This window comes from Cottoperca gobio, chromosome 8 (genome assembly GCF_900634415.1).
Source record: "Cottoperca gobio chromosome 8, fCotGob3.1, whole genome shotgun sequence".
Lineage (NCBI taxonomy): Eukaryota > Metazoa > Chordata > Actinopteri > Perciformes > Bovichtidae > Cottoperca > Cottoperca gobio.
The window spans coordinates 5266259-5291359 of NC_041362.1; the positions used below are offsets into that span (position 1 = coordinate 5266259).

General features: G+C 39.9%; 3 protein-coding genes across 10 annotated transcripts; 1 reads left to right on the top strand and 2 right to left on the bottom strand.

The window, feature by feature from the left end:
* The first annotated feature begins 224 nt into the window (after positions 1–224).
* Positions 225–3993, top strand: tmub2 (transmembrane and ubiquitin-like domain containing 2). The gene is made up of 3 exons (XM_029438429.1): positions 225–388; positions 1451–2070; positions 2765–3993. The coding sequence occupies exons 2-3, from the start codon at positions 1466–1468 to the stop codon at positions 3156–3158; spliced, it is 999 nt and encodes a 332-aa protein (XP_029294289.1). The 5' UTR covers positions 225–388; positions 1451–1465; the 3' UTR covers positions 3159–3993.
* Position 3994: 1 nt separating this feature from the next.
* atxn7l3a (ataxin 7 like 3a) lies at positions 3995–11771 on the bottom strand. 3 transcript variants are annotated; one of them, XR_003832716.1, is made up of 15 exons: positions 11541–11771; positions 10711–10753; positions 10497–10596; positions 10246–10378; positions 9979–10150; positions 9781–9878; positions 9652–9674; positions 9530–9575; positions 8865–8902; positions 8682–8750; positions 8533–8576; positions 8280–8351; positions 7370–7506; positions 6707–7042; positions 3995–6448 (listed from the first exon to the last, which is right to left on the bottom strand). XR_003832716.1 is itself a non-coding variant. In XM_029438428.1 (14 exons), exons 3-14 carry the CDS (start codon positions 10545–10547, stop codon positions 6837–6839), a joined length of 1089 nt encoding a protein of 362 aa, XP_029294288.1. In that variant the 5' UTR covers positions 10548–10596; positions 10711–10753; positions 11541–11771; the 3' UTR covers positions 3995–6836. The 3 variants fall into 3 exon arrangements, 1 of the variants encoding a protein (XP_029294288.1); XM_029438428.1 differs by having other exon boundaries at positions 3995–7042; XR_003832717.1 differs by lacking the exon at positions 3995–6448 and having other exon boundaries at positions 6901–7042; positions 8280–8431.
* A 1384-nt stretch (positions 11772–13155) lies between these two features.
* On the bottom strand, positions 13156–24106 carry ubtf (upstream binding transcription factor). 6 transcript variants are annotated; one of them, XM_029438346.1, is made up of 21 exons: positions 23816–24106; positions 21371–21432; positions 20822–20994; positions 20634–20717; positions 20382–20537; positions 20222–20286; positions 19978–20104; positions 19619–19729; positions 19378–19511; positions 18690–18831; positions 18563–18604; positions 18327–18434; positions 17917–18072; positions 17655–17801; positions 17352–17462; positions 16969–17057; positions 16677–16866; positions 16543–16590; positions 16367–16420; positions 16161–16250; positions 13156–16067 (listed from the first exon to the last, which is right to left on the bottom strand). In XM_029438346.1, the coding sequence occupies exons 2-21, from the start codon at positions 21408–21410 to the stop codon at positions 15942–15944; spliced, it is 2193 nt and encodes a 730-aa protein (XP_029294206.1). In that variant the 5' UTR covers positions 21411–21432; positions 23816–24106; the 3' UTR covers positions 13156–15941. The 6 variants fall into 6 exon arrangements, with proteins under 6 accessions (XP_029294206.1, XP_029294203.1, XP_029294208.1 ...); XM_029438343.1 differs by having other exon boundaries at positions 21356–21432; XM_029438348.1 differs by lacking the exon at positions 23816–24106 and adding an exon at positions 23562–23764.
* Between the last annotated feature and the right edge of the window lie 995 nt (positions 24107–25101).

Here is a 25101-nt window from a genome sequence, read left to right on the forward strand (position 1 = left end):
TCCAACAATAAAGTCTTGACATCTGTCTTGAAAATCAACAAATACATTGTTTAAAGTATAAAGTGGCATACAAGGTACAAGTGCCTCACATTTGCACTTAAGTACAGTACTTGAGTAAATGTACTTAGTTACATAACACCGCTGTGAGTAGGTCCCTAGCTTAGTAAACACCTCACCATTATTTAATTGTATCTATAGTTATTGTAGGATGAGCAGGAGGAGCAACAGGCGCGACCCGTCTCCTAAACAAGCGCTTCCAACTGCCCGGTGATGACGTCACGCCATCTCGTCGCCTCTCTGTTTATTATGTGGTTTTTAAGGAGCAGCTGCTAACTGCTAGCATTGAGCCTCGTCTTCAAACATGCTCTGATTTATAAACAGCTGGCAGGTAATATTGTTTAATATCAAAACATCACCGATGCACAGACGTTCAACACAAGCTCTGTGTTCAGTTTGAAAACTGTTGCGACAAAAACAAAAGCGAGCGGCGCGAGCGAGTCGTAAACAGCCGAAGGTCGTTTTTTTTTTTTTTTTTTTAGCTAGCAAGGTAGGCTAGCTTGGAAGCTAACTTAGCTCGCTAGCTAGCAACATAAACAACAGCATAAGAAGTTAGTAGCACAGGTTATATATGGTTATATATCCTAAATGTCGATTATAATGACTAACGTGACATAAGACGTGACTGTTGACACGTCTTTGAACAGCTGGGTGTTTGGACATAGCGACACAGCTACAACAAACAGCTGTTGACCAGCCCTGGTAGTTAGCTGATGCGGATCTCTCATCCTAAATAACGCTTATGACTTTTACACATGGTAATAACTCGCTAAAGGAGTATTCATCTGCTTGCAATCCAAACACGAACATGTAGCTACTGAGCTATAACATGTGTATATAGTGTGTTATATATGAAACCGGAATAATCGATGTCTTGTGTAAAGTAGCTTTGTCTCACTGATCAGAATACAACTTTATCACTGGGACAAAGCTTTTTTTTATTATTATTTATTATGATGGTTTCATTTTGTTCACCACTTTATTGCATGTCCTTTCAAAAACAGAAACCGAAAGTAAAGTTTTCTACCGTCATCATATAGGCCGTGGGTAGGATTTATAAATACTTATATGCTCTATATTCTGACATGTTTATATTAGAGCTGCAACCTGGCATAAAAATAATGTCAAACTATTTAGATATGGATTAATCATTACTGTAAGTTTTACTTGACAAATAGCGTGTGAAATATCATTGTTATTTGTGAAAATAACTCATGTTAATTGAAGTAATTATATACTAATAACACAGATTATAATCCCCTGAATTCAAATCAAGTTTGTTTAGATGTTCCGATAGTATGCGGGAATGATACATGTTGGGTTATACGTGCTACATTGAGGCAAATCTGTGATTTGGGGCTATATAAATAAACTTGTTGTGTTCTGTCTTCAGGTTTGGAGGACAGAGATGGCAGTGTTTGCACTGACCATGCTGGATGGGATGGAGGATGAGGTAACGGCAGCAGGTGGTGTGTTGCTCCTGGTCCTAGCCCTCGTCTTTGCTTGGCTCTCAACTCACGTGGCCGACCGGGGGGACCACATACTGGGCACCATCCTCACTGTGGGTGCTCACGCCTCTCTGATCGGACTGGGAGGCCATGACAGCTACAGCGGAGGGTCTCCCAGCGCCGACACCCCTGAGCAGCAGACTCCTCCACCTTCTCAGGAGAACAAGCCGGATGACGGCGAGCCGGGGACTGAGAGAGGAGAGGGGGAGGGAATGGGGGAGGGAGCTGAGGGGTTTAGGGCTGATCTCCTGCTGGACATACAGAGCAAACAACCACAGGCTGGAAGACTGCATACTTCAGATGAGGAGGAGGAGGAGGAGGAGGAGGAGGAGGAGGAGCTGGAGGAGGAAGATAAAAAGATTATAAATCATATTCCAGTGTTGTCCAGCACCATCTCCCCCACCACCACTATGGCCACTTCCATCTCTGTCCGTCTGAAGTATTTAAACGACACAGAGGATTTAGCTGTTGTTGAACCACAGGATACAGTTGGAGTTCTGAAAAGGTAAAACAACCATCCACCTGCATAAAGGAATCGTTTAACATGTTGGGCATAGTCCACATGTAGACAGTTTTTCTTTTCTTTTTTCAACATCCATATAGCATTTTAGGTAACTGAAAATGAATCTTTTGTAAAACTCCAGTCAAAGTGAAGATTTTCAAAAACTCTGTTTCCAGTGTTGACAGGAAAACCAAGTTTTAGCTTATAAATTCAGAGTGTGCGCTGCGACCGCCTTTGTGAGGCGTCACTCGTGCAGACGCTGGACATGACCAGAATAGTGCCGGTTCTAACTTTTCTAATAGGGATTTTTGACATGTTTACACATTAATGTAGTGCGTGCGTGCGTGCGTGCGTGCGTGCGTGCGTGCGTGCGTGCGTGCGTGCGTGCGTGCGGCCCTGACACCGCTTTAATTGTGTTTTTGCAATTTCATATGTACAGAGATTGTTTTTATACCGTGCTTGTGTGAATGGGATTTGTTTGTTTTAATAAACGCCAGGCAACCAGCAGAGACTCCAGAAAGTCCAAGAAATAGTCAAACACATAAATCTCCTTGTTTTTATGTTTCTAAATGGTATTGATCTTCTCATCTAACTCTGCGAGAAAGCAAATAAACATATGTACCAAAATGCCGTACTAATCTACCTATATCTGTATCTATATATATTTGAACTCATCTTCTCGTCTCTTCTTCTCCAGTAAATACTTCTCAGGTCGAGAGCATCAAATAAAACTCATCTACCAAGGCCAGTTGCTGCAGGATCCCATGAAGACTCTGTTATCCCTAAACATCACACACAACAGCGTGATCCACTGTCACATCTCCCAGGTCCTGCTCGAGGCTCCTCCAGAGGAAGGGGCTCAGTCTGGGGCCGGAGCAGGAGCCGCGTCTGGGGTCTCTGGAGGATTCAGGTCTGCTGGTGTGGCCATAAGCACCAGCAGCCTGGTGGTGCCCGTGTTTGTGGTGATACTGGCCGTGGTGTGGTACTTCCGCATCAACTACAGGCAGTTCTTCACCGTGCCTGCGACCATCTCCCTCGTGGGAGTCACTGTGTTCTTCAGCTTTCTGATATTTGGGATGCACAGCCGCTGAAAAGGCAGAGAGAGGGCACACACACTTACAGCTGAATGTTATGAGGTAGAATAAAAATAACTATAGCAGTAGGCGGCGCCTGGAGAGACAGACTAATCAAAACGGGGCTTGGTGCAGATGCAACAGCTGATTGGATCCCTGCAGTGTGTGTGCGTGTGTGAGTGAGTGAGTGTGTGTTGGTGGCTGGGTGAGCCTGTTTGTGCATGTACCAAGATACAACAACATATGAGTGATTGTACAGTATATGTGGAGTAAATAATAATCTGCAGTGAGTGACGTTTGGCTGAAACGGATCCATTTTAGCTCCTCTCCAAACATGACTTAGTGGTTCACACCACATTTAAACACTCCTGGCTTTATCTCGTCCTCTCTTTTACTGTTGCTAAAGATTCATGATGCTTTTTTGTCCGTCTTTGTTTGTTTTTTTAGACCACTGTTTGTGTTAAAAAAAAGTATTATTAACTGATAGATGCAAGAATCTAAAACCTTTTGGAACCACTCACTGTTGTGCTGTGTGTGCCAGGTTAACTACCATTATGTTGTGTTATTTGAATGAGTCTGTATAAGCAAATATGAACTGGCTGAACATTGACAATATTTGTGTTGTTCAAAAACTGTTGCTATAGAATTAGGATCATTTAAATAATCACTAGACATGGAAATAGACACTTTTTGAGATGATATTGTAAATATATTGTGTATTTTCTGTAAATAAAATGATAGAATGAATCAGATGAACCTGCATCTGGCACTTAAAGATTTGGAGGAACCCTCCTGATTATGCTGGACTGCTCTGGCTTCAGTGATGTCTCAAATTAAAGCATTTCAAACCAAACTTGTTTCATTATTTGTTTGTGATCTCAAGAAGTGAGCCTGTCGAGTACGGTTTGTTTTTATTCATCTACAAACACCAGTATGCATTGAAGTGACGAAAAAACAAACAGTCATTCCACAGATTTGTGCTTATGCATGAAAAAATATCGTAAACTCAAAACATCACGTTCTTTGTTATTGCACTTGTACTGCACACACACACACACACACACAGAGCCACAAGAGAACATCCGCCGTTAGCGTCATCCAAGAAAAAGTGGCTTAAGAATCTAAAAATCACACCTACCAAAGTATCTCAACAACAGTTCATTTATCTTCAGTGCACGTCACAAGACTTTACTGGAAAAGATTCAAAAGGGCACGGTCAAAGTTACTACAGACCTTACCGGAAACAGATGCGGAAGTGTTAACAGTACTGTAAATGAAATCAGGCTTTGACAGATTGTCATGACATTAGAGACAACAAACTGAATTTACTTGACTTTAGGGACTGTACGAAAACTATTCGGGTGAGGCGGGGGGGTTGTTGCCCATTTTTCATGTTTGTTTTTTTTACAGTAAAGACAAAATAGCTGAAAGAATAATTCCAAAAGAGCCTTTGAGAGAGGAGATCCACTTCCGCACAGCTGACCAATCACAGCGTGAAGTGAGTGCGACCGTCCGTTTCGGAGATTTTGACACCGGAAAGGTGGAGGCGGAGGGATATGCCGAAGCTATTCAATCATCCAACAAGCTCTTCTGATGGAGTACACTGCCAACTTAACCCTTCTCTACACCCTAATAATTGTCATACAGTCCTTCAATTTTACAGCGACGATGTCTTGATATATACAAACAAAATACGTCATCCTTGTACTCAACTATGCACTTCTAACACCACAATAATAAACTGTAAAGCCGTTGAGTTTGAAAAGAAGAAAACAACAAATAAAGAAGCTTCTGTAAGACATCAACTGTGAAAAGTTGCAAGTGCAAGATGAGTGAAATAGTGCATCTGAAGCATGTAATATATTAAAAATAAAAATATTTAGATTGACAGACTTATCACTCAGACTCATGAATGACAAACAGAACTGAAGCACTGATCTACTTATTGCATGTGATCTATAAGCAGAAGCTAAGTGAAGATACACAAGACAAGTTTTGTACCGCCGAAAGAAAGTTACGTTGGAGTCATGATTACTTCTCACCGTCTCATACATACATGAACTGTACATGTGCCGCAAGAGCCTACTGGCTCATGAAATATCAAAATCTGCATTAACACACAAATAATATACACATCACTTTACAGGCAGTGACAAATACAAACTTAAATATATTTTTTGGGATGTAAACAAAAAGTTCAATATTCAAAATGGCACACACACACACTTTCACAAAAAATGTCACATTCTAGGATGCATAGTTTTATGAAAATATAAATGAACACACACACACACTGTGCAATACGATGCTAGAATTAAAAAGCCACTGATGAGTACTCCAGTATACGTGACAAGTGTTGAACTAAAAGCAGTTAAAGCACACGTCTCCTCAACACGGAGTTAAATGATCACAGAGTATAAAAAGAGGGACAGATCGCATTACCTGAAGGTTTCAGACAAGACTCTTCTAGCTTTGAGCAAAAGGTTTAGGGCCAACAAAAACCTTTTCTGACAGACTATAGCAAATCAAATCTTGAATCAGTAGATTAAGTAAAAGAGGTCATCGGGAATTCAGATGTTAAGGGGCCTTTTGTACAAACCTCCAGAAAAGGTTGGACAGATTTAAAACCCTAATGGGCAGTTTTCACGGCAGACATCTTTGACTGGTCATAGCAGGAAAAGCAATTCATTTGGTTAACGATGGCTGTGTTCCATTTAAGTGCATCAGTAAAACTCTGCGTGTGATCAAGCATGCACAGTGGTGGAACCCTGAAATTAGGTGCAGCCCTTAGAAATATTAAATGGCACCTGTTCTTTCCCTGCTATGTTGTCGCAAAACGCCTGTAGTGAAACCAGTTTATGGTGTACAACTCACTGTTAATATTGTAATTTGTCGGGGGAGGGGGGGTCTTTAGTCGAGAAAATAAACTCAGAAGTATTGTCAATTTCTTTCTTTTTTTTTTGTCAAGGAACCACATTACTTCACTTTCAGGGAACGGCACACGTGCGCGGGGGGCATCCTTCATCTGTCCATCGTGTTCCTGATAAACAAAATCTATCATCTTCATCCAAATCAGTATGTAGTTTTCTACTGAATAGGACCAATTTACTGCAATGTCTCTTCTAAGTCCGGACGCTTATGATAATATGTTGATTCTGGGCTAAAATAATGAGTATTTCCTTATTGCTAAAGCCGATTGCAAATTGTAATTTGATTAGGTAATCCACTTCAGGCATAGTCGTGGCAAGCAGCGGCGTCTGTGGTGAGATGAGGTTGATCCAACCTTGCAAAGTGAAGCGATGAGGTTCCTTTAGCAAAAGAACAACACTGGTTTCATCACGCTTTTGTTTAGTTTAAGAGAATTCAACTTTATAATCTCAGAGGATAACAAAAGTGTTTTCTCGTAAATGTACGATTTTAATCTCAGAAGTCTTTCTCAAAAAACATTTATACCTACATTGACCCTTTATACGCCGTAGTACTTCTTGGACTCTGACTCTTAACCACAACATTTAGAACACTGCGTTCATAATACAGAAAGATAAATGGTCATAAAATTAACTTACTTGCCAAGGCTGGATGAATAAGAGTGACGACTGTAAATCAAGTTGAATCTCACCCCGTCCTGTAAATGTAGGTACGAGCAGAAGGACTAAATAGAGGAGGCGAGAGCTGCTCTAACAGACAAGGCCTGTGCTAGTTTAAGTCATCATAGATACTGGAAATGGAAGGTGCTGAGAGTTTGGGCCTCTTTTTTTTGGTCGATAAGCTGATATTACTCTGAGCGCTGCTGCTGCCGCCGCCTCCAGTCAGACTTACTCCTCCTCCTACGACTCCGCTGTTCAAAACGAGGGACGTCCTCTTCGTTTTCTTGGGCCTCCTAGAATCTGAATGGTTGGTGCCTGTGAGAGGGACAGAAAATAGTTCCTACATGAAACTGCTCACAACAAGGTCTGCAGATTATATTGAGTAACCGGGTCATGATTTCTGGAAAGAGACGTGTATTGAAAGATGTTTATTTTCTGGCTCTTTGAGAACAACAAGCCATCGAGGTCCATTCCATGCAAGAGAAGGCAGACATCTCTACGAGCCGATATCTCCAACACTCGGCAACTCACGCTGAAAATATCTAGATCGATTAAATAGCACGACAGGCGAGAGGAAAAATATGCGTTTTCGATTTTCGGGGTGATCTGTCCCTTCCAGTGTAATGCACGTTACTTCCTTACTGGCTTTAGATGAGGCCGAGTCAGTGGGTGAAACATCCGGGGAGTCTTCCCACTGCAGGCGGCTCATCAGGCTCTGTCCATCTGGAATGTCAAAGCTGTCGCTCTCCACCACAGCGTCTGCATCTGGCAGCGAAGGCCTGTTACATGAAACCCAGACAGAGATACTGACTGGACACAACTCAGATGGACCACAGTGATACAAATGACGAAATGTCCTCACCTACTTATATTTATACTCACCTCCTCATATTCTGAATGGTAATATCGTAGCTCTTTACTGAGTCTTGTGAAAATATATACATGTAGTTCACTTTTGATGAAGCAGTTTGAAATGTTATCAGCTTTGATATCTTTTTTTATTATTAGACAACGTGGTTTCTAAAACGTTAATATGTGAATGATTTACTTTAGTAGAAACAAAGTCTGAGCTAAATATGTTACAACTTCACAGCAGGAAGTTCATGATGTTTGTAATAAGTCTGCCGATAATCATTTGTCTACGTCAATACACTCTTTATTTTTGGTGATAAACCAGAGAGTCCTGTTATTGTAATTTTACACTTTAAACCAAAAATGTCAACCTCTAAAATGATGAATGAATACTGATCAACGTGTTTCTGAAGCTTGAAACATGACGTGGGCTTTGTGGTTCAAAGTTTCAGTTTGGTGCAGGTGCGACTCCACTGAGAGCCTATACGGGCTGGGGAAACCCCCTTGTGCTCATGCATGACCTTTTTAAATGATAAAAGGTCACGAGCTTCTGTTAGAGGATAGTCATAACTCTGTAGCAGAGTGTTCACAACACTGATCTACAGCATTGTTGTGCTCTGATCTCTGGCAAGGCCATCAGAGACACCAGCACCATGAGGGTCACAACATACACAAATAGGATTTTGTTGAGTACACTCACGCGGACGGCCCCAGGAGGAACACTCTGACGGCCCTCCTCTGTTCGTCCGTGTGCTGGGGACATCGCTGAGACCTGGTGGTACACAAGGTGGCATTATACATCCCTGCCTGCTTACAGGGAGCAGCCACAGGGAGGACGGGACGTGGAACGGGCTGATGCGGACACAATCAGTGACCAGATGGGACAGAGCAGCAATGAGGTGTTAAGGTTATGAAATGTTAGAGGCTGGTCACTGACAGTATACAGTAATTACCTGGTGCACATCTTCTTGGTGTGCTCAGAGATCACCCCACATTGCTGTAGAAACAAACACAACTTAAATGATCAACATCTGCTTAATTGAAACGGGAGTTTATCTAGAGAAATGAGAGTGTAACAGATGGATATGCTTGGGCTACACACCGTTGTTAAAAGGGATCTGACTTCATCAGGGCCTAAAGATTCATAACTGATGCCAGTATTATAGTTGTACTGAAATGAAAGACAGATCAAGAGCCATTATCAATAAACTTGCACTGACATACACCACAAGATGGGAGAACTTTGAGGTCCAGCAGGCAACATGAACGAAGGAAGACGTGTCACCTTGTAAGGCTCTGAAGCGACGCTGCTCCCAAGCTCACCTGCGGAAAAACACAGCTGTTGATTCTCTGGAACATAAATCGACATCGAATTTTGATCAAGACGGTTTCAACCACTTCAAGTTATATACTTGGAAAGTAGCGTGCAGCTTAGCAGGTAGTATTTGATCCTCTCTTGTAAATAGAAAAACTCTTGCATGAGCTTTAACCCCCTTTAAAACCACACATTCTTCTTTTTACACCTAATTTAGCAGGTTAACATCAAACTATTTGTTTTGTTCAACAGTACATGAATATGTATCGCACAGATGTTGACCAATAATCAAATAAACTGTTTAATATATTATTGCACATCATTATTCTGCTGTGCACCGTGACTCACGTACAGAGTTTGGAGGAAAATGTGCAAAACTCTTCCAACTTTTTGTTCTACAAAAAGGTGAATCTTATATAACCTCTCTACGCAGCAGGTGTCCATACTCTACTTCCTGTGACCGAGGACAATGCGTGCACAGAACGTAATGATCTGCAAAATGATGCCCGGGCTTAAAGACTGCTGAACAGACCAGGTCCAGGTCCAGGTTCATGTCAAACCTGTGCACCACATTCCGAAAGGTGCATGGTCTAAAACTTCACCAAAAATATATACAAGAACCTAAATAGACTCACCATTTTTGTGTTTAAGAGATTTGGATCGTCTTGGGGAATTTTGATTCTGCACAAAGAAAATCATTCCGTGTTATACATATTAAAACATACATAAAATGTACTTATAAAACAAACACAAATACCTTATCTGACTTTCTCTTCTTGGCTGTGACACGGAAATAAGACGTTTGTTTATTATGTGGAAGCAACCTGGAGTGCAACTTAATTATTGTCTCGACACAGTAGAAATTAAAGTTAAACCATTTTCTCACCTTTTTTCTCTGCCCCATACGACCAGTCGTTATCATTGAGGTCATCGTTGTCTTCCTGATCACTCTCTGATTTGCTCATGTTATTATTGCTGGCTAGCCTGTTAAAAAGGTACAAAAAACAACAACAATCAAACAATCTGATCATACCAATTTTGGATCAATACAAAAATCACTCTTGAATGACCTTTACCGACCGACCTGCGGTTGGCGATGCGACTGCTGTTGCGTCCCATGCCGAGACATTTCTCCAAGTGCGGGGCGAAGCGAGAAGCCGCGATCAATCTTTTGCAGTTCGGGCACTCGCACTCTTTGTTTTTCCACTGATTGTACACTTGGCCAAATATGTCAACACCTGGCTGATCCACAATTTCTGGAAGAGTATTAAAAAAAGGCACATACTGTAAGGAAACACACGAAAAAACCCCACAAAAAGGACCAGAATAAAGTGAAAGACACGGCACTAACCAAACTCCTTCATGCTCTCTTGGTCCGTTTCATCCAAGAGGAAATAGCCCTGTTTCACAGCACGGTGCACCTCAAAACAAAGGCCCAAACAGGCATCTTCCACCAAATCAGAGTAGATGTCATGGACCAAGGCCTAGAATAAGATCAATTAAAACCAAATTAAACTGGATGCCCCATAGAAACAGACGAAAGACTTAACATCGGTCTGTGTTAAAAGTTACATTTATTACAAATGAAAAATATCCTCTCACTTCCAGCCTGGTGTTGTCTGGGCCTGACAAGGGCATATCCTCCATTTTCATTTGAAAATCTGTATGAGAAATCTTGATAGCAAGGTAATGAGATGCTGACCTGAGGATTTTTAACATACAAAAAACAAACTTGGTCAGCATGGTCAACAGAGACAAATCCAATCTGTCATCAAGGGTCCAGTTTATGAATCAAACTGATACTTAAAATACTTACTTTTAAAAGAGATGTCAACACTTGCTGCATATATGTCTTTATTCTGTTGAAGAGAAGAACATATATAAATTAATGGATAAGATAGTTTAAGACTTTACTGCTCTCCAGATGGAAAATGCAGTTGCAAGTCTAATAAATGTAAACAACATACACCAGACTAACATATTAATATAGAATTACCATATGAATATAATATACTATATAATGTTATAGAACATAATCACATATTAAAATAATATAGTATAACACAGCAGCGTTAAAATGCGTCTTTATACACTATGAAAGCCTTTTTCTGCAAAAGAACAAAATAAGATGAATCTCCAAAATAATGATTTAATATCTAAAAATAATAACATTATCTAAAAAATAATGACATTATCTTAAAATAATGACTTAATATCGCAAAATAATAACTTATTTTGAGATAGTCATTAATTTGAGAACATTTCTCGTTACAATGATTGAAGGATCTTTTTTTTTTACATCACAAGGCTAACTAAGTTTTCATCTTATTTTGTCTTTTACTGGCGGAAATAGGCTTCAATAATAAACACTGCAATAATAGCTATATTTGAAAAAACATTAAACAACGTTACAACGGCTAGCTAACGTTCGTAGGACATAAAGACACACAGACGCAAACAAAATACTGTTTAACGTCAACTAACGTTCACATTACTTTTTAGTGTTAGCATTTACTAGCTAGCCCTGCTACTATATTAGCTAGTTCGAGTTAAAGGAATCGCATTTATGGCATATTGCTGTGAAATATTCGAATACAATGTAGTGATGTTATGTTTCTAATTTCACAGAAACACCTCTCATCTTACCCTGTCATGCCGAAAACTCAACCTGAAACAGGCAGTTTCTCTGAGAGAGGCAACATCACCGTGTCAGTCCACGTACAAACACGTTAATAAGAAGCCTTGTCTTCAGTTATATCCATATTTTTAACGTCGATAAAAGAAAAATCCTCGTTTAAATTGTTTGTTGTCGTAGGTGTACGTTAAATTAACGCTACAAGCCCACTTGACACCGAGGAGGCCAACAGTGAAGAACTAAACAGAAAACAACACTGATTTCCGGTTTTACCTTCAAATTAAAAGCCTTGCTTCTGTTGATGAGCTGTCAGATCATTACCGTCATATATTTTACTTAAATAAAAGTAACAATACCACTTTTTTTAGTTTAGTAATCCATCTATAAAAGTATGAAAAGTAAAAGTACTTGTTGAGTAATAATGGTCCTGTTCCGTGTTATAATTATGTCAATAATATTACTGAAGCATTAACACACAAGCAGCATTTAATGTTACAGTTAGTGCCAATTGTAACTACTTTATAGGCCCTATGCTAGTTTAATATATCACTATCATGTTGTATACATTGATCACGTTATGTTTGTAAAATCTAAATCTGAAAAGTACCTCCGACTGTCAAATAAATGTAACAGAGTAAAACATATATATATTTCCTTCTGAAATGCAATACCAGTGGTAAAAGTTTTTAAAAAGAAATTCCATCTATATTTAGCCAATATTTTCATAGACAGGCCAATAAAAGCTATGGTTGCTAGTAGATGTTTGTGACGCAGCTAAGGCCCTATTGGTGATTTTATTTTGAAGGTACAATCAACGGGCTTCCGGTATTACTGACAGTGTTGATGCAGGTCGGGGACAGTAACCATCCGCTTAAGACATTAATAAATGAGTACGAGAGTTCGGTCGTTATCTGTGATCAATTAGTTGTGACTGAGCAGTTGAATGAGGTCATCGGTAACGACAATATGCACATACACAGACACATGGACACCCCAGAACTTCAGGAACCTCTAGTTTCAGTCAGTTCCTTTACAGTACAATAAGGTTCATCCTTTTTTCATAATCTTGAGGTCTTTTGTCACAAACTAGTTTTAAAACATAAATGTTTCCCCTACTTACACTAAATTATGTATATTTTCTTGACTTTTTCCTAATCAAGTTTTTTGTCATATACTGGATACTTCAACCATTTCATGTCTGTAAAAATAGTTAAAAATAAACAATTTGAGAAGGGATAATAATTGTATTTAAACTGGTCATGACTCCTAAACATATCACACCTGAAGGCATATGAAGATATTGTTTTGTTTTATGGGGACACAACCCAAAACACTTTGTCATACAGAAAATCTGGAGTCTTCCAGTATTCCAGAAAAGACTAATTGTACAAGTTGCACAGAGATCCTGAGAAATGGGAGGAAAATAGAGGAAGTCATTCAGTTTTAACAATTCAACACATAAAATACAGACATTAACATTTAAGAAGCCATAACTAGTAAATGTTGGAAATGTTTTATTGATAAATTACTTAAATGGTCAAAAAAAGTTTCAGATTTATTTTTATTTTGATCGATCAGCTAATTGTCTGTCTGCTTATACAAGGGTAAAACAGAACACACACTTCAAACTGTTAAAGATATTTTTTTATTTGCCCAAATACTTGAACTACAAGGACATAAGAACAACCTCAGCTATAGAAAACATCAAATTTTGTCAAATGACCAGCAGTACAAACTTGTAAAGCTTTGCCGTCTTAGATATCTCTATAAACCAACATAAGGGAGAAGAAACAACTAAAACAGGTGAATTACACCAAAATTCTCCTGTGAGTGAAAAACTCACTGGTCTCAGAAGTGGGTTTGCCAAATTAAAGCACTAACAAAACAATAAGCACTCGATACAAAAACAGTATTTACAGGGAAAATTACAACAGCTTTTAACCCCAATTCTTCTGGCAACTTCCCCAATTCCCTTTTACAAATTTCCATCTATCAATACCAGCAATCACTTGTCTTATTCCCTCCCCAAATTATTTAAATAGTCCACAATGGTTTTTGTTTTAGACAGTGATGATTCAAAATGGTCAAAATCAGCCCATTAATAACAGATTATTAATAGTTGCCATGTACTCATCCGTCTGTGGACCCACAATGACAGTCATGGAAGTCTTGTCAATGACAAGACAGCATCTAGCAGAAAAAAAACTACTAAAGACATTTAAAAAAAAAAAAAAGATTTAACAATATCTACATTCATGGTGTTGGTATGACGTCCCCACACAGGCAAACATGCACGCTGCAGTCAAATCATGGTATGCAACGAAAACAGTAAAAACAGCACACATTAAAGCAAAGAAAGACTCACACCCTCATATATACACAGTTATGTGCATGCATGCACACAAACTCACACAGGAGGGACACATTTACATTAAGTGCACACTTTTTTTGGGATTAAGCATCGGACTAAAACCCATTTGGATTACAGTCAATACCATTAAAAATTCAAAACAAAAACAAAGATGTGATGAATACCATTCAGTTCGACATCCACAAAATGATTCCAGATGGATCAGAACACAACAATTAAAAACAAACCTATTAACTCAAAGAAACGATAAACGTAAAACAACGGTTCAGAGAAGAGACATAAACCAACTGTATGATGTATTCTTTAAAAACAGAGTCCGACTGAACTCCACACGTGGAAAACAAGTGTTATCCCTTCAATGACAAACTGCTCTGGTCACACAATAAACACTGTTTATTACTGTCAGGCCAGAATTCACTGAGGCAAACAATTGCTTCAGACTGATAGAATAATGTACAACACATGTCAATAACTGTGTAAAATGACAGATACATGGCAATGGGTCCTACAGCGCCTTTAAAAAAAGGTATTCACCTTCCTGAAACCTTTTTCTGTTTTACATCTCTGAAGCATAATGGATGCAATCAGACATTTGACACTCAAAGAAAGAATAATCTTCAAACTGATCTAAATGAACTCCAAATATAAAACAAAAAAGAATTGACTGAAAGAATTGACTGGTGCAGACACATGTCGTTACAAATTCAATGGAGCTCACTTGTGTTTAATTAAAGGTGTGGCCACTGAACACACCTGCATCTGGAATATCCAACAGCTGAGTGAAGATAAAAGAAACATTCCAGATAACTTGCAACAAGTTTACGAAAAAAATCATTGGTGAGGAAAGACAAGAACATTTTCACGGAGCAGAATAGCGCACTGGTCACTATAAACCTCAGGTAGGCAGTTTTGCAAAAGAAGCAGCCGGGGTAAATGCAGTTTCCACATGTGAAAAGACGATCTACTGTAACTGCTGCCAAAGATTCACTTAATGTTTTAAGGAGGGAGAATACTTGTAATCAATTGTTTTAGGTGTTTTAAACGTGCACTTTATTTAGACACATCTGTAGAGATTTGTTTTTCTTGTGATATTACAAGCAAATTGGCTCAGCCTGCTGCGTCCTAAAGGTGAGAAGAGATCAATGTGAGGATCAGTGTTGTGTTGAAATGTTTGCACATTTAAACAAAGAATGTTGCAGTATAAAGACACACTTTCTGTAAATGAGTATCAAAGCATCCACTTTATCCAGCGCTGTAAAACAATAAAACATGAAAAAGTCCAAGAGGGTGTGAATACTTTATATAGGCACTGTTATCTTTTAAATGAGAACATGGGTAAGTAACAGATTTCTAAATTTTCCAGCAACAAAAAGACATTCATAATGGCTTGATTTTTTTCCTGAAAAAATACCACCTCTTTAAGAACCAAATGATAAAATCCACATTATAAATTGAGAATAAAGAACAACGCGACAATGCTCTGAAATAAAAAATAAGGAAACATTCTGAAGAGTGCAATTTTTCAGTACCCTGCACACCCCTCTCTCTCTCCCCCCCCATCACTCCCTAAAAGTGATCCACCATACTATGTTCTTTGGCTCCATGAAGCCTGTTCACATCTCGTGCCGCCTGTCTTCAACTAATTACCAGAATAATGAAATAAAACACTGGAAGGTTATGAATTACCCTCGACATTAAAACTCTAACCATAAACCATTAAACCTGTAAGTTAAGATTAAAACCAACGGCAACACCAAACCAGTGGGCGGCTGTTTTTGGCATAACGTCAGCGGCCCGTGCTGTGAGATGACCATCACAACGGGGAGGGAATGAAACTGATTTTGGACATAGGGGCAGGGTCCCTCCATGAGTAAGATCACCAAGGCAGCAACATCAAGTGGGCGAGTGTGAAGTGGATGAGGCAATGCAGGGCTCCCTCTGGTGGTGGGAGGAGAGCAGGGTTGGCACAGTGGCAGAGCTCCCTTGACTCTTGGCTCAGCTCAGCGCTGCTCAGTTCGTCTCACGAAGACGTCGGCCTGTTTCAGTCCGATTCAGAGTCTGACGACCCCTGTGAATTCGATTCGCTGCTGCTGTCCTCAGACTTGTTCTCCTTGTCTTCAGCCTCATCGTCGTCTTCGTCGTCGTCGTCATCATCCTCCTCCTCCTTCTAACAAACAAACAACACATGTGTTTTTTGAGCACCATCAACTTATACTTCTTCCGTTATCTGTGTGTTCTGGCAGTAAGAGACACAACTCACATCATCATCGTCGTCCTCATCCTCGCTGGATGAGGATGCATCAGAGGAAGCCTTCTCCCGCTCCTCTTCTTCGTCCTCCTCCTCCGTGTCCTGTGGGAAGAGAGATTTTTAAGCATGGCAGACAATTACAGCTGCAACGTGGAATCATTAAAGTAATTGTTCATGCACAAATGGAGAAGCAGCAGCATGACAGAGACTGTGCTTACAGATTTCTTGGCCTTGGCTTTGGGGCCGCCTGGTTTTGCTGTAGTTCTCCTTTTCTGAAACGTCAAGCAGGTGAACATTTGATTAAAAACCAGATATTAGAAAGATTAAAGCATTACAGAGCTGCAGTACAATTTATAATCCAGTTAATGACACGACGGTGAAATAATTGACTTACTTGTGAATTATATTCTTTGTAAGTGTTTCTCTCTTGTGAAGACAAGCTCTGTGAAGAATGAAACTGTATGTTAGAGAAGTCAAGTGCCCAACATGTCAACAAATGTCCCTCCTCCACAAACATCCCCTTCTTACAGCGAGCCACTGTTCCAGTAGGACTTTGTACTGTCTCTGCTTCTCCTCAGCGATCTTCTTGTAGCGGTCCTTGTCCTTCAGCGTTAACCTCTGCCAGCGGCTGCCGATCTCAGTCATCCGCTCTTTCATCGGGAGGTGGTTCAGCTCTCCGTTGGACAGCATCTCCTGAGAAAACTTCTGATATCCGTTTCTAGAAAGTCAAAAGCAAGCGGGAAATCACAACTCTTAGGTTTCAGTAGAACACACACACACACAACAGGCGGCACAGACACGTTGGATTTGACAGACTTACGATGGTGGTTTCTTGGGTTCACCCTCAAATTTCATCTTCTTCCCTGAGGCGAAGGTAGCAGCAGGTGAGCGCATCTCACACAGGTCTCTCTGTTGAGGAAAGGTAAGCAAACTGTTAGCTCTCACTGAAACTGATACTAAAATGAAAATAAATAATGATTTCTTTTATAGCTCTAATATATCAATGCAACAGCATGAATGATTTAAACATCCAAACAATGTATTTTGTAAGTATATATATATAGCTACCTACTTCTGACACATTACATATAAACTAAATATATAAAAACTAAACCTTTCTGAAATTAAGCTAAACCATTATAACCTTGCTGCAAGCAGATGCTGTGGAGCTGTACTGGACATGGTCAGAGAAGTGACACTAACCTCGTATCTTTTCTGGTCTTCTGCTGCCTTTTTGATCCACACAATCTTCTCTTTTTTCTCCATGGTGCTCCAGGTTCCCTCCATTGCTTTCTGTGCCTTTGGCCGGTCACTCTGCAAAACACAGGTTCACATTAAATGCACTTGTGTAGAGTATTTTACAGCATTGCATTTGGTCAATTCTACAGCTGCAGTTCATTACTAATAGCATTGTGACTGTTGTGTACTCTCCAATTCTCAATATAATTAACCTCTTCAAACCTTTTAAAGATTGTAGGTCAAGTCTAAGTAAAACATTATTCATACCTTAAATCTGGCCAGGTAGTCTCCTATGACACTCTGCTGCCAGATGTCCTGAGCAGTCTTGGGAGGGTCCGGCAGACGAGTACGATCCTCCTTCTCCTTCCTCTCCGACTCTGCCTTCAGGACCGTTTCTAAGCGCTTGTACTTCTCCTAAATGACCGAGACAACAAGAGCATTAGAGCATAAATCGTACATATCGGTATGATTTGCCTCCAGCGATCCACTCTATTGGCCTGACATTTCTTTTACAGAATAATACACTTACCTTCTTCTTATCGGGCAGCTCATTCCACATGCGAGCCAGGAGTCTTGTGAGCTCACTGTCCGAAAGGTCCGGGCGATCCTGCTGCAGTTTCGGACGCTTCTCCTCAGAGAAGATGAACATGGCCGAAATTGGCCTTTTGGGTTTCTCTGGACTGACCTACAGTTGATGGAGAAGGAGAAGATCAGAAAAGGATACTACAACATCTAAGCAACTATTTAAATTCCAATACAACATTGAACTTTTACCGTTTAATAGTATGAAGAATCTAACATGTAGGGAAGGACTCGAGCTTAATCTGCTACACACATAATAGTGTCATTTCTCTGGATACAATTATATTTGTGATCAAAGTAAACAAAGAAAAAATTATATCAAGCACTAGAAATCAGTTTGCGTATACTTGGTCTTACCTTTGCTCTAGAGGCCTTCTTTTTGGCGGCAGGACTGTTGGCGCCACCTCTCTTAAAACCTAGTTTCTCCTCAGACAAAACTCGGTTTTGCTCCTCCTCTGACAAACTCTACAGACACACAGCAGAGAAAACACACATGAGAAATTCTTGCAATTCTTGTTTTGTACACAAATGAGAACATTGATGGCTGCAACAAAAACACATGTTGGATGTAGAAACCAAAAATTAAGACTTACACTGAGAAATCTGTTCATCTCAATTTCAAACTCCTTCTTCCTCTGAAAAAACAAATATGGCAATTTAAAATACTGTTTTTTTTCTTTGTCTGTTTTTTTTTTCCTGCCTCGAGGATTGTGCACGGACCTGTTCACAGCGTTTCTGGTAGGCGTCCTTCTCAATCTGTTTCAGCAGCTTCCACCGCTGGCTACACATCACCATACGCTCTGTACTGGGTACGTCCTTCATGCTCGACATCAACTCAGCACAGAACATCGAGTAACCATTTCTGAAATCACATACACATTATATTCAAATTAGGGTGTGTGCTGATCAGACACTCAGTATAGGGCCGATACTGGACACAATCACTGCATCTGATATGGGGGGGGTTATAAATGGGATGTGATCCATTAGCCTAAAGTATCTGTCAACTGCCATTAAGTGTTTGAGAAATATTCAGTACATTACACTTTGCCGGTTGAATGGTGTTGACCAATCAGAAATGCTGCTAGAAATGTGTGAACCATTTGAAATAAAAAGTCATGATGTGGTGTCATGTTTTTAGGAGAGTAGAATATTTGTTTCCCAAGTTAAGCAAAAGTACATCCAAACAAATGTGTTGTATACAGCTTAGTTGTTTAAGAGAGAGAAAGATGTGGTAACAGATGGGTATTGGTGTGGGCAGGTGCTCATGGTTGCGGTATTGGACATGAAAAAGTGGTACTGAACAAACCCTTATTCAAATAAGGAATAGTAATATCATTTACAGGGCAGTGGTCTACAACCAGCATCATGCAGATGTGTCAACAACGTATTTGCAGCTGTGACTCACGGCGGTGGTTTGTCAGGTCGGCCATCAGATTTGTCTTTCAGGTGCCTCTCCGCCTTGGTCAGGGTGGACTTGATGATATCCCCTTGGGTCATGTTTAACTCCGGGTGCTGCTGGATGTACTGCCGCATCGTCTCCTACAATATTGCAGACATTGTTAACACTGAAGAAAGCTCTTACTTATTCTACCACAAGAGCCCTTGTATTTAAAATCAACATGTCACACACCCCGCTGTAGTCTTACCTCGTAGAGTTTCTGCTGCTCCAGGGACTTAGCGATCCATTTGAGTCTCTTCTTGTCAGAGAGCTGAGTCCACTGTTTGCCAAGAGTTTCCTTAACGTCTTTGGTGGTCGCCTGGTTTTAAACACGGAAAGTTAACATCTGTCCCATCATACCATTGAAACTTTGAATCTCTAAAAACAATTGTGCATTTTGTGTGTTATGTTGTAAACAGGCTTGGGGAGTACTGGAATACATGGAAAACATACATTTAGTAAAAATGGGGATATTATCAGGATTACAATTATATATTTCTAAAAATGTAACAATAGTACCGTGCACATTACAACACGTCACACCACAAGTCTCACACTCTGACTTACATCCGGGCGTGTCTTGAGGACGGCCTTCTTTTCATGGGTGTACCACAGCTGTTGGGGTGTCCTGGCCTTCTCTGGTGTATTTGAACCTTTCTTGGTCATGCTCTCCATAAGGTCCGGGTGTAGTTCTCTTTATTTCCACAATAGTTAAAGACAATTATCATCTTTAAATATGCTCGGGTGTAGACCTAATATCCCCAGTGCTAAAAAGGAAGTAATTATTAATAATAGTAATAAGTACTCGTACCTGAACTTCATCATGCTGATCACAAATGTTTCTTTGTCTCTTATGAAGTCCTCAACATACTTTTTCTGTAACCATGGGGAAAAAACGATGTTTGTTAGAAATGAACAACTTCAGAAACAAAGAATATATTTTAGCAGCACATCAGATGCTTTTAACTGACCTTCTTTTTTTCGGGCAGCTCCCGGTACTTCTTCGAGAGGATTTTAGTTAAATCTAGGTTGCTCATCTCAGGGTGCAACTTTGCGTATTTGGCCCTTTTTTCCATGAAGAAGCGGAAATATGGAGTCAAGGGCTTCTTGGGGAAATCAGGGTGTTTCTGTACATCATGGGGGGTTAAAAGTGAAAGCCTGATGAGTTTTATTCATAACTGCTACTTGTTCATTAGTAGAGTAAAATGCATGTTTTAACTCACCTTTATTTTTTTGCCCTTGTACGGGTTCTTGATGTAGTCTTGGGCATCAAATATCAGTTCTGTCAGAGTCCGGAATTTACGAATCTGTAATTAAAAAAAGAAAGAAAAGGTTTTTGTTAACTAACAGACAAATCTAAATCTTGCATATTCCATACAAATACTGCACTACAGACTTAAAACCGACTCACTTCTTTAGAGACCTCCTGCCACTTCTGCTTACACATCTCTGCTGTGAAGGAATTGAAGGCCACCTTCTGCCAGTCGAGGTGGGACTCTGATGTTTTATATTTAGTCATGTCTTTCTGGGGCAGGGCCAATTGCATGGCCTCCAGCAGTTTTAAGAGGTCATCCTGTGCCCACACTGTAACAAACACAAACGAAAGGACACAAAAATAAATCTGCTCATCTGTTTTAGAAATTACAAAACTAGCTAGAAGTGACTTTGAAGTATGTATTACACTGAAACACAGGGTTTTCAGTGACTAAATCTTACATTCTAGTCTGTTTTATTCTCAAAGGGTGTCACCGCTAAAATGTCTACAGTAGGGCCTAGATGATTAAATCGACAAAAAAATAACTGCTGATTATTTTTCTGTCCATTAACTAATTGATTAGTTGACTAATCATTGAAGCTCTATGCTACAGTGACCTGTAAAGTACATAAAAACTAAGTTTTTACAATAGAAGATTTATTGTCATTAGAAATTAAATTATTTCCGTACATGTCAAAACCACACCTTTGATGTCCTGGGTGGTTGCCTCCATTGCTCCATTCATTTGTGGGTGTACGGTCTTGTATCTACAAAAGCAAGAAAAAAAAGTTATCAAACACATTAACTGTATTAGAGAAAAGCATTGCAATCCATAATATGAAGGTTCACACTTTGCTCCTACAACCAGAATAATAAAAAAAAAAATCACAAGTTATTTTTTTATATATTATTTTCAAGTGTATATTATTCATAAAAGAGTGATTTAGTCTGTGATATAAAAGTAAAACTCGGATATGTTCAAGTGGTGGAATTTAAATTCACCTCGACATAATGGTTTATGTTCATTACACCGCCCCTTAAACGTTTACGCTACATGGTGAGACATAGGCTATTGCTTGTGACGGCTTCAAATCTCAAATAACACTGCGGAGGGCTTCAACTAGCACAACTAGACAACACGAGTCTCCGTCGAGAACATTTTGCCAGCCGGAATTTAACGTATTAGTACGGTCGTTTAGTCCACAACTAAAGTATCGTGAACATACAGGAGCCACCATTTTCTCCCCCGGTCCGCTCGGTAATGGATGGTTTTCTGTCGAGGTTGGGGAGGATCCACGGAAGGAGGAAGCGAATGGACGTGGAAGGACAGGCAGCTGTAGGCGACCAGCTGACCACGGATGGGGGATCTGCTTTCGGTCTCCGACAAGGCGGAATGGTGGCTTGGAAGCACTGCAGCCAAAATTGCGCCACTCGGCAGAGGCGCCTCACCACCGATGGCCGCGGATCTAGCGCCGCCATACAACCCTATAATCTTCTCTTAAAATGTTTGCTCAGACTGAATCAATGGATCGAAGTCAATATAATATTAGCTTACAGTTAATAAATATGTTTTAAGATTGTTTACAGATCGATTTATTAAGATTTTTGGCCGTTAATGTCGAGATTTAAGTGCACAACCCAGAGCATTCTTCAGCGAGGCGTAGCCGAGCTGTGCTCCAATGATGGCGGCTGCTTGTTGTTCATCGTGTCCTTGATGGCCCCAGCTCACTGTGGTGATCACGGTGTGACCTAGCTACATGAAAACTGTCGATAATCACCATTTATGTAACCAAAAAGCTGCAATAACGTACATCTGGAGTCGTTTTAACATAAAATATTTTCTCAATTTCATGAAAAATCTAACATATGGATGATAAAAAACATTGTGAGCTGAGGCATTACGGCCAAGGGCAAATTGCTACGTCAAATGAAGCTGAATTTAAAAATGTTCTCTAAACATATTTAAAGTAATACATTTTAAAAAACGTTAGCATTTAATACAAATCTACGGGCTTATCTGCATTTATTAAGAATATCCTGTTTCCTGGGGGTAGACCTGGGATTACTATAAACAACAAATAATTTAAAACCGTTGGTTAACCGTTATGTTATCTAACGTTAAACGTTGTTACATTAATGCTATACTTAACCGTGGTTTTGAAAATTACACTTTTTGTAACAAATTATAATGTCCGAGATGCATCTCATGGTGGTGGGTAGGAAGGACTTGCGGAGGCGCAGGAAGAAAGAAGAAAATGGAAAATATTTTTTACGGCCAAACGTTACAGCCTCGAGCTTACTTTTCAAACGAGTTCATGTTAACGGTAGCTGGTAATGGTTTCGGCTACAATATTACGCGGTTAAAATGCTCCTAAATTGTTAGATAAACGCTAAAATGAAACATGTTAACATCCGAGGCTGAGAAGCTTCGCTGGCGCGACAAACAGCTCCAGGTCCGCCATGCTTCAGCTCTGCTCTAAGGAAACCTACCGTGACAAGGTCCAATGGCGCACTGCAAACACAAAAACACGGAGCTTAAAACTAAAGCCAGGGCGTTGCAGACTCTCTTCCCTCGATCCAAAAGGGTATAAACGAGAACAAGAAGGCGGGTTCTCGGAGCTCGGTCGTCGGTGGTTCTGGGCTAGTCAGTGAGAGAGAGAGGGGGAGAGAGAGGGCGAGTCTCTGCACGGTGAGATATTAAACCGAGATCCCTGATGGCTAACCGAGAGAGGCGGCTGGCTGTTCCGCCAACAGCCGCATGGAGGTCTCCGCGCGGAAGCCACCGTTAATTCTCACACGAAAATACCCCAGTTACATCGCAAATTGTCGAGTTTAGATTACGGAAACTATCATAAAAAATCCTCTTAGTGTAATTTTGGTGAAATACCACATTTACCTCCGGGTCTTACATCCAGTTTCTTCCCCGCTGTAGAGGACAAGAAATTCGGCTATGGCCGACCTCGTCTGTACCCTGCCACAGCGGTCGGTTTATTTCGCTACTACAAAGAGCCTGCCGACCGAGGCGCGTTAAACATAAACACATTCAAACATTAAAAAGGTAGATTTAGCGGGTTTTAGACGCTTATTCTGATTAGTTTATCGCGCACTTTCACCGTATTATGAAACCGAGCGTTTGTTTTGTTGGCTTACCTGTCTCTCGGCGTGAGTCTCGGTGTCGTTGTAGAGGAAGAAGGGGAGGGTTGAACGATAGCCAGCACTGCGCCGTCGGTCCTGGGCTCCAGTCCCCGCAGAGATGGTCCTTCCCCCCCGCCTCCATCTCACTCGCCGTCTCCCTCCACTCAACGCGCAGCAGCTCCTCTCTCTCCATCCAACCATTTTGCTACGCGGAGACATCCATTTTTTCCGATCTCGCTCCGTTGTTTCTGAACCCAACCGAGAGATTATTTTTTTTTACTCCCGTAAACCGACCATGTCTATTCTCCAACCGAAGTTTGCACCCCGAATATTTTCATCAGGAAAGTTTTATGAAAGTCAATGTTTGTCTTATTTAAGTGCAACTAACTCACCTCATATACTCCCATAACGTTATAATTAACATAAAAATATATTATATATATATATATATATATATAAAGTTTAATAATTTATTATTATGTCAACGCCAGATTCCCACTTTAAAGAGAAGTCTCAAATAGGTCTTCGAAGCAGCCTACATGCATTTTCACATTTCTCGATTCCTTTTTTTTTTTTACCAAGTAGTAAGAGGCCGTTTGACAGTTTAATTTTGGCCCAGCATGTTGTTTCTTTCCTCGCCACTTTGTGTGTTTGTGGGCGGAACTCCCGGCCGCCCAATCCAGTCAGTCCGATTCAGAGAAAACAAATGGCTTTCAGGCACTCTGCCTTGTTAAACTGTGCTGCGTTCCCTTGCTGTCGGAAATGCTGTCATCATTGCACAAGAGCATGCACAAACATTTAGAATTAGATTGTTTGTATGAAGTGTTCAAAGAGGCCTTTAATAAATAAGACATACTTGTGGTAAATAATACGATTAACAAAGATATAAATATGACCATACTTTGGAAAGTAATTATTTTTGATAAATCATTTCATCCATCAATTTATAATTAAAAATAAAAGTAATTTTTTTCCAAGTCTACATTTTATTTTCTCAATTACTGTTTATTTTTGGGTCTGGCTACTAATTCAAATTGAAGCAACATTCAATCACACTTTTGGTTTTGCCCTGTTTGTCTTGATTTGACAGTTAAATACTTCTTGATGAAAATAGCTTTATGAAATAAGTAAAGTGATAAATAGAAATAAATAAAGCTCACCTGTAATAAGGTATTTTGAACATAAGCAGAATGAAATAACTTTTCATAATAATGAACTGAGTTTGAAAAAGTAATGAATTATATATATATATATTATATAATTTCATTCCATTGTATGTAGTTATTTACTTAATTATTTAT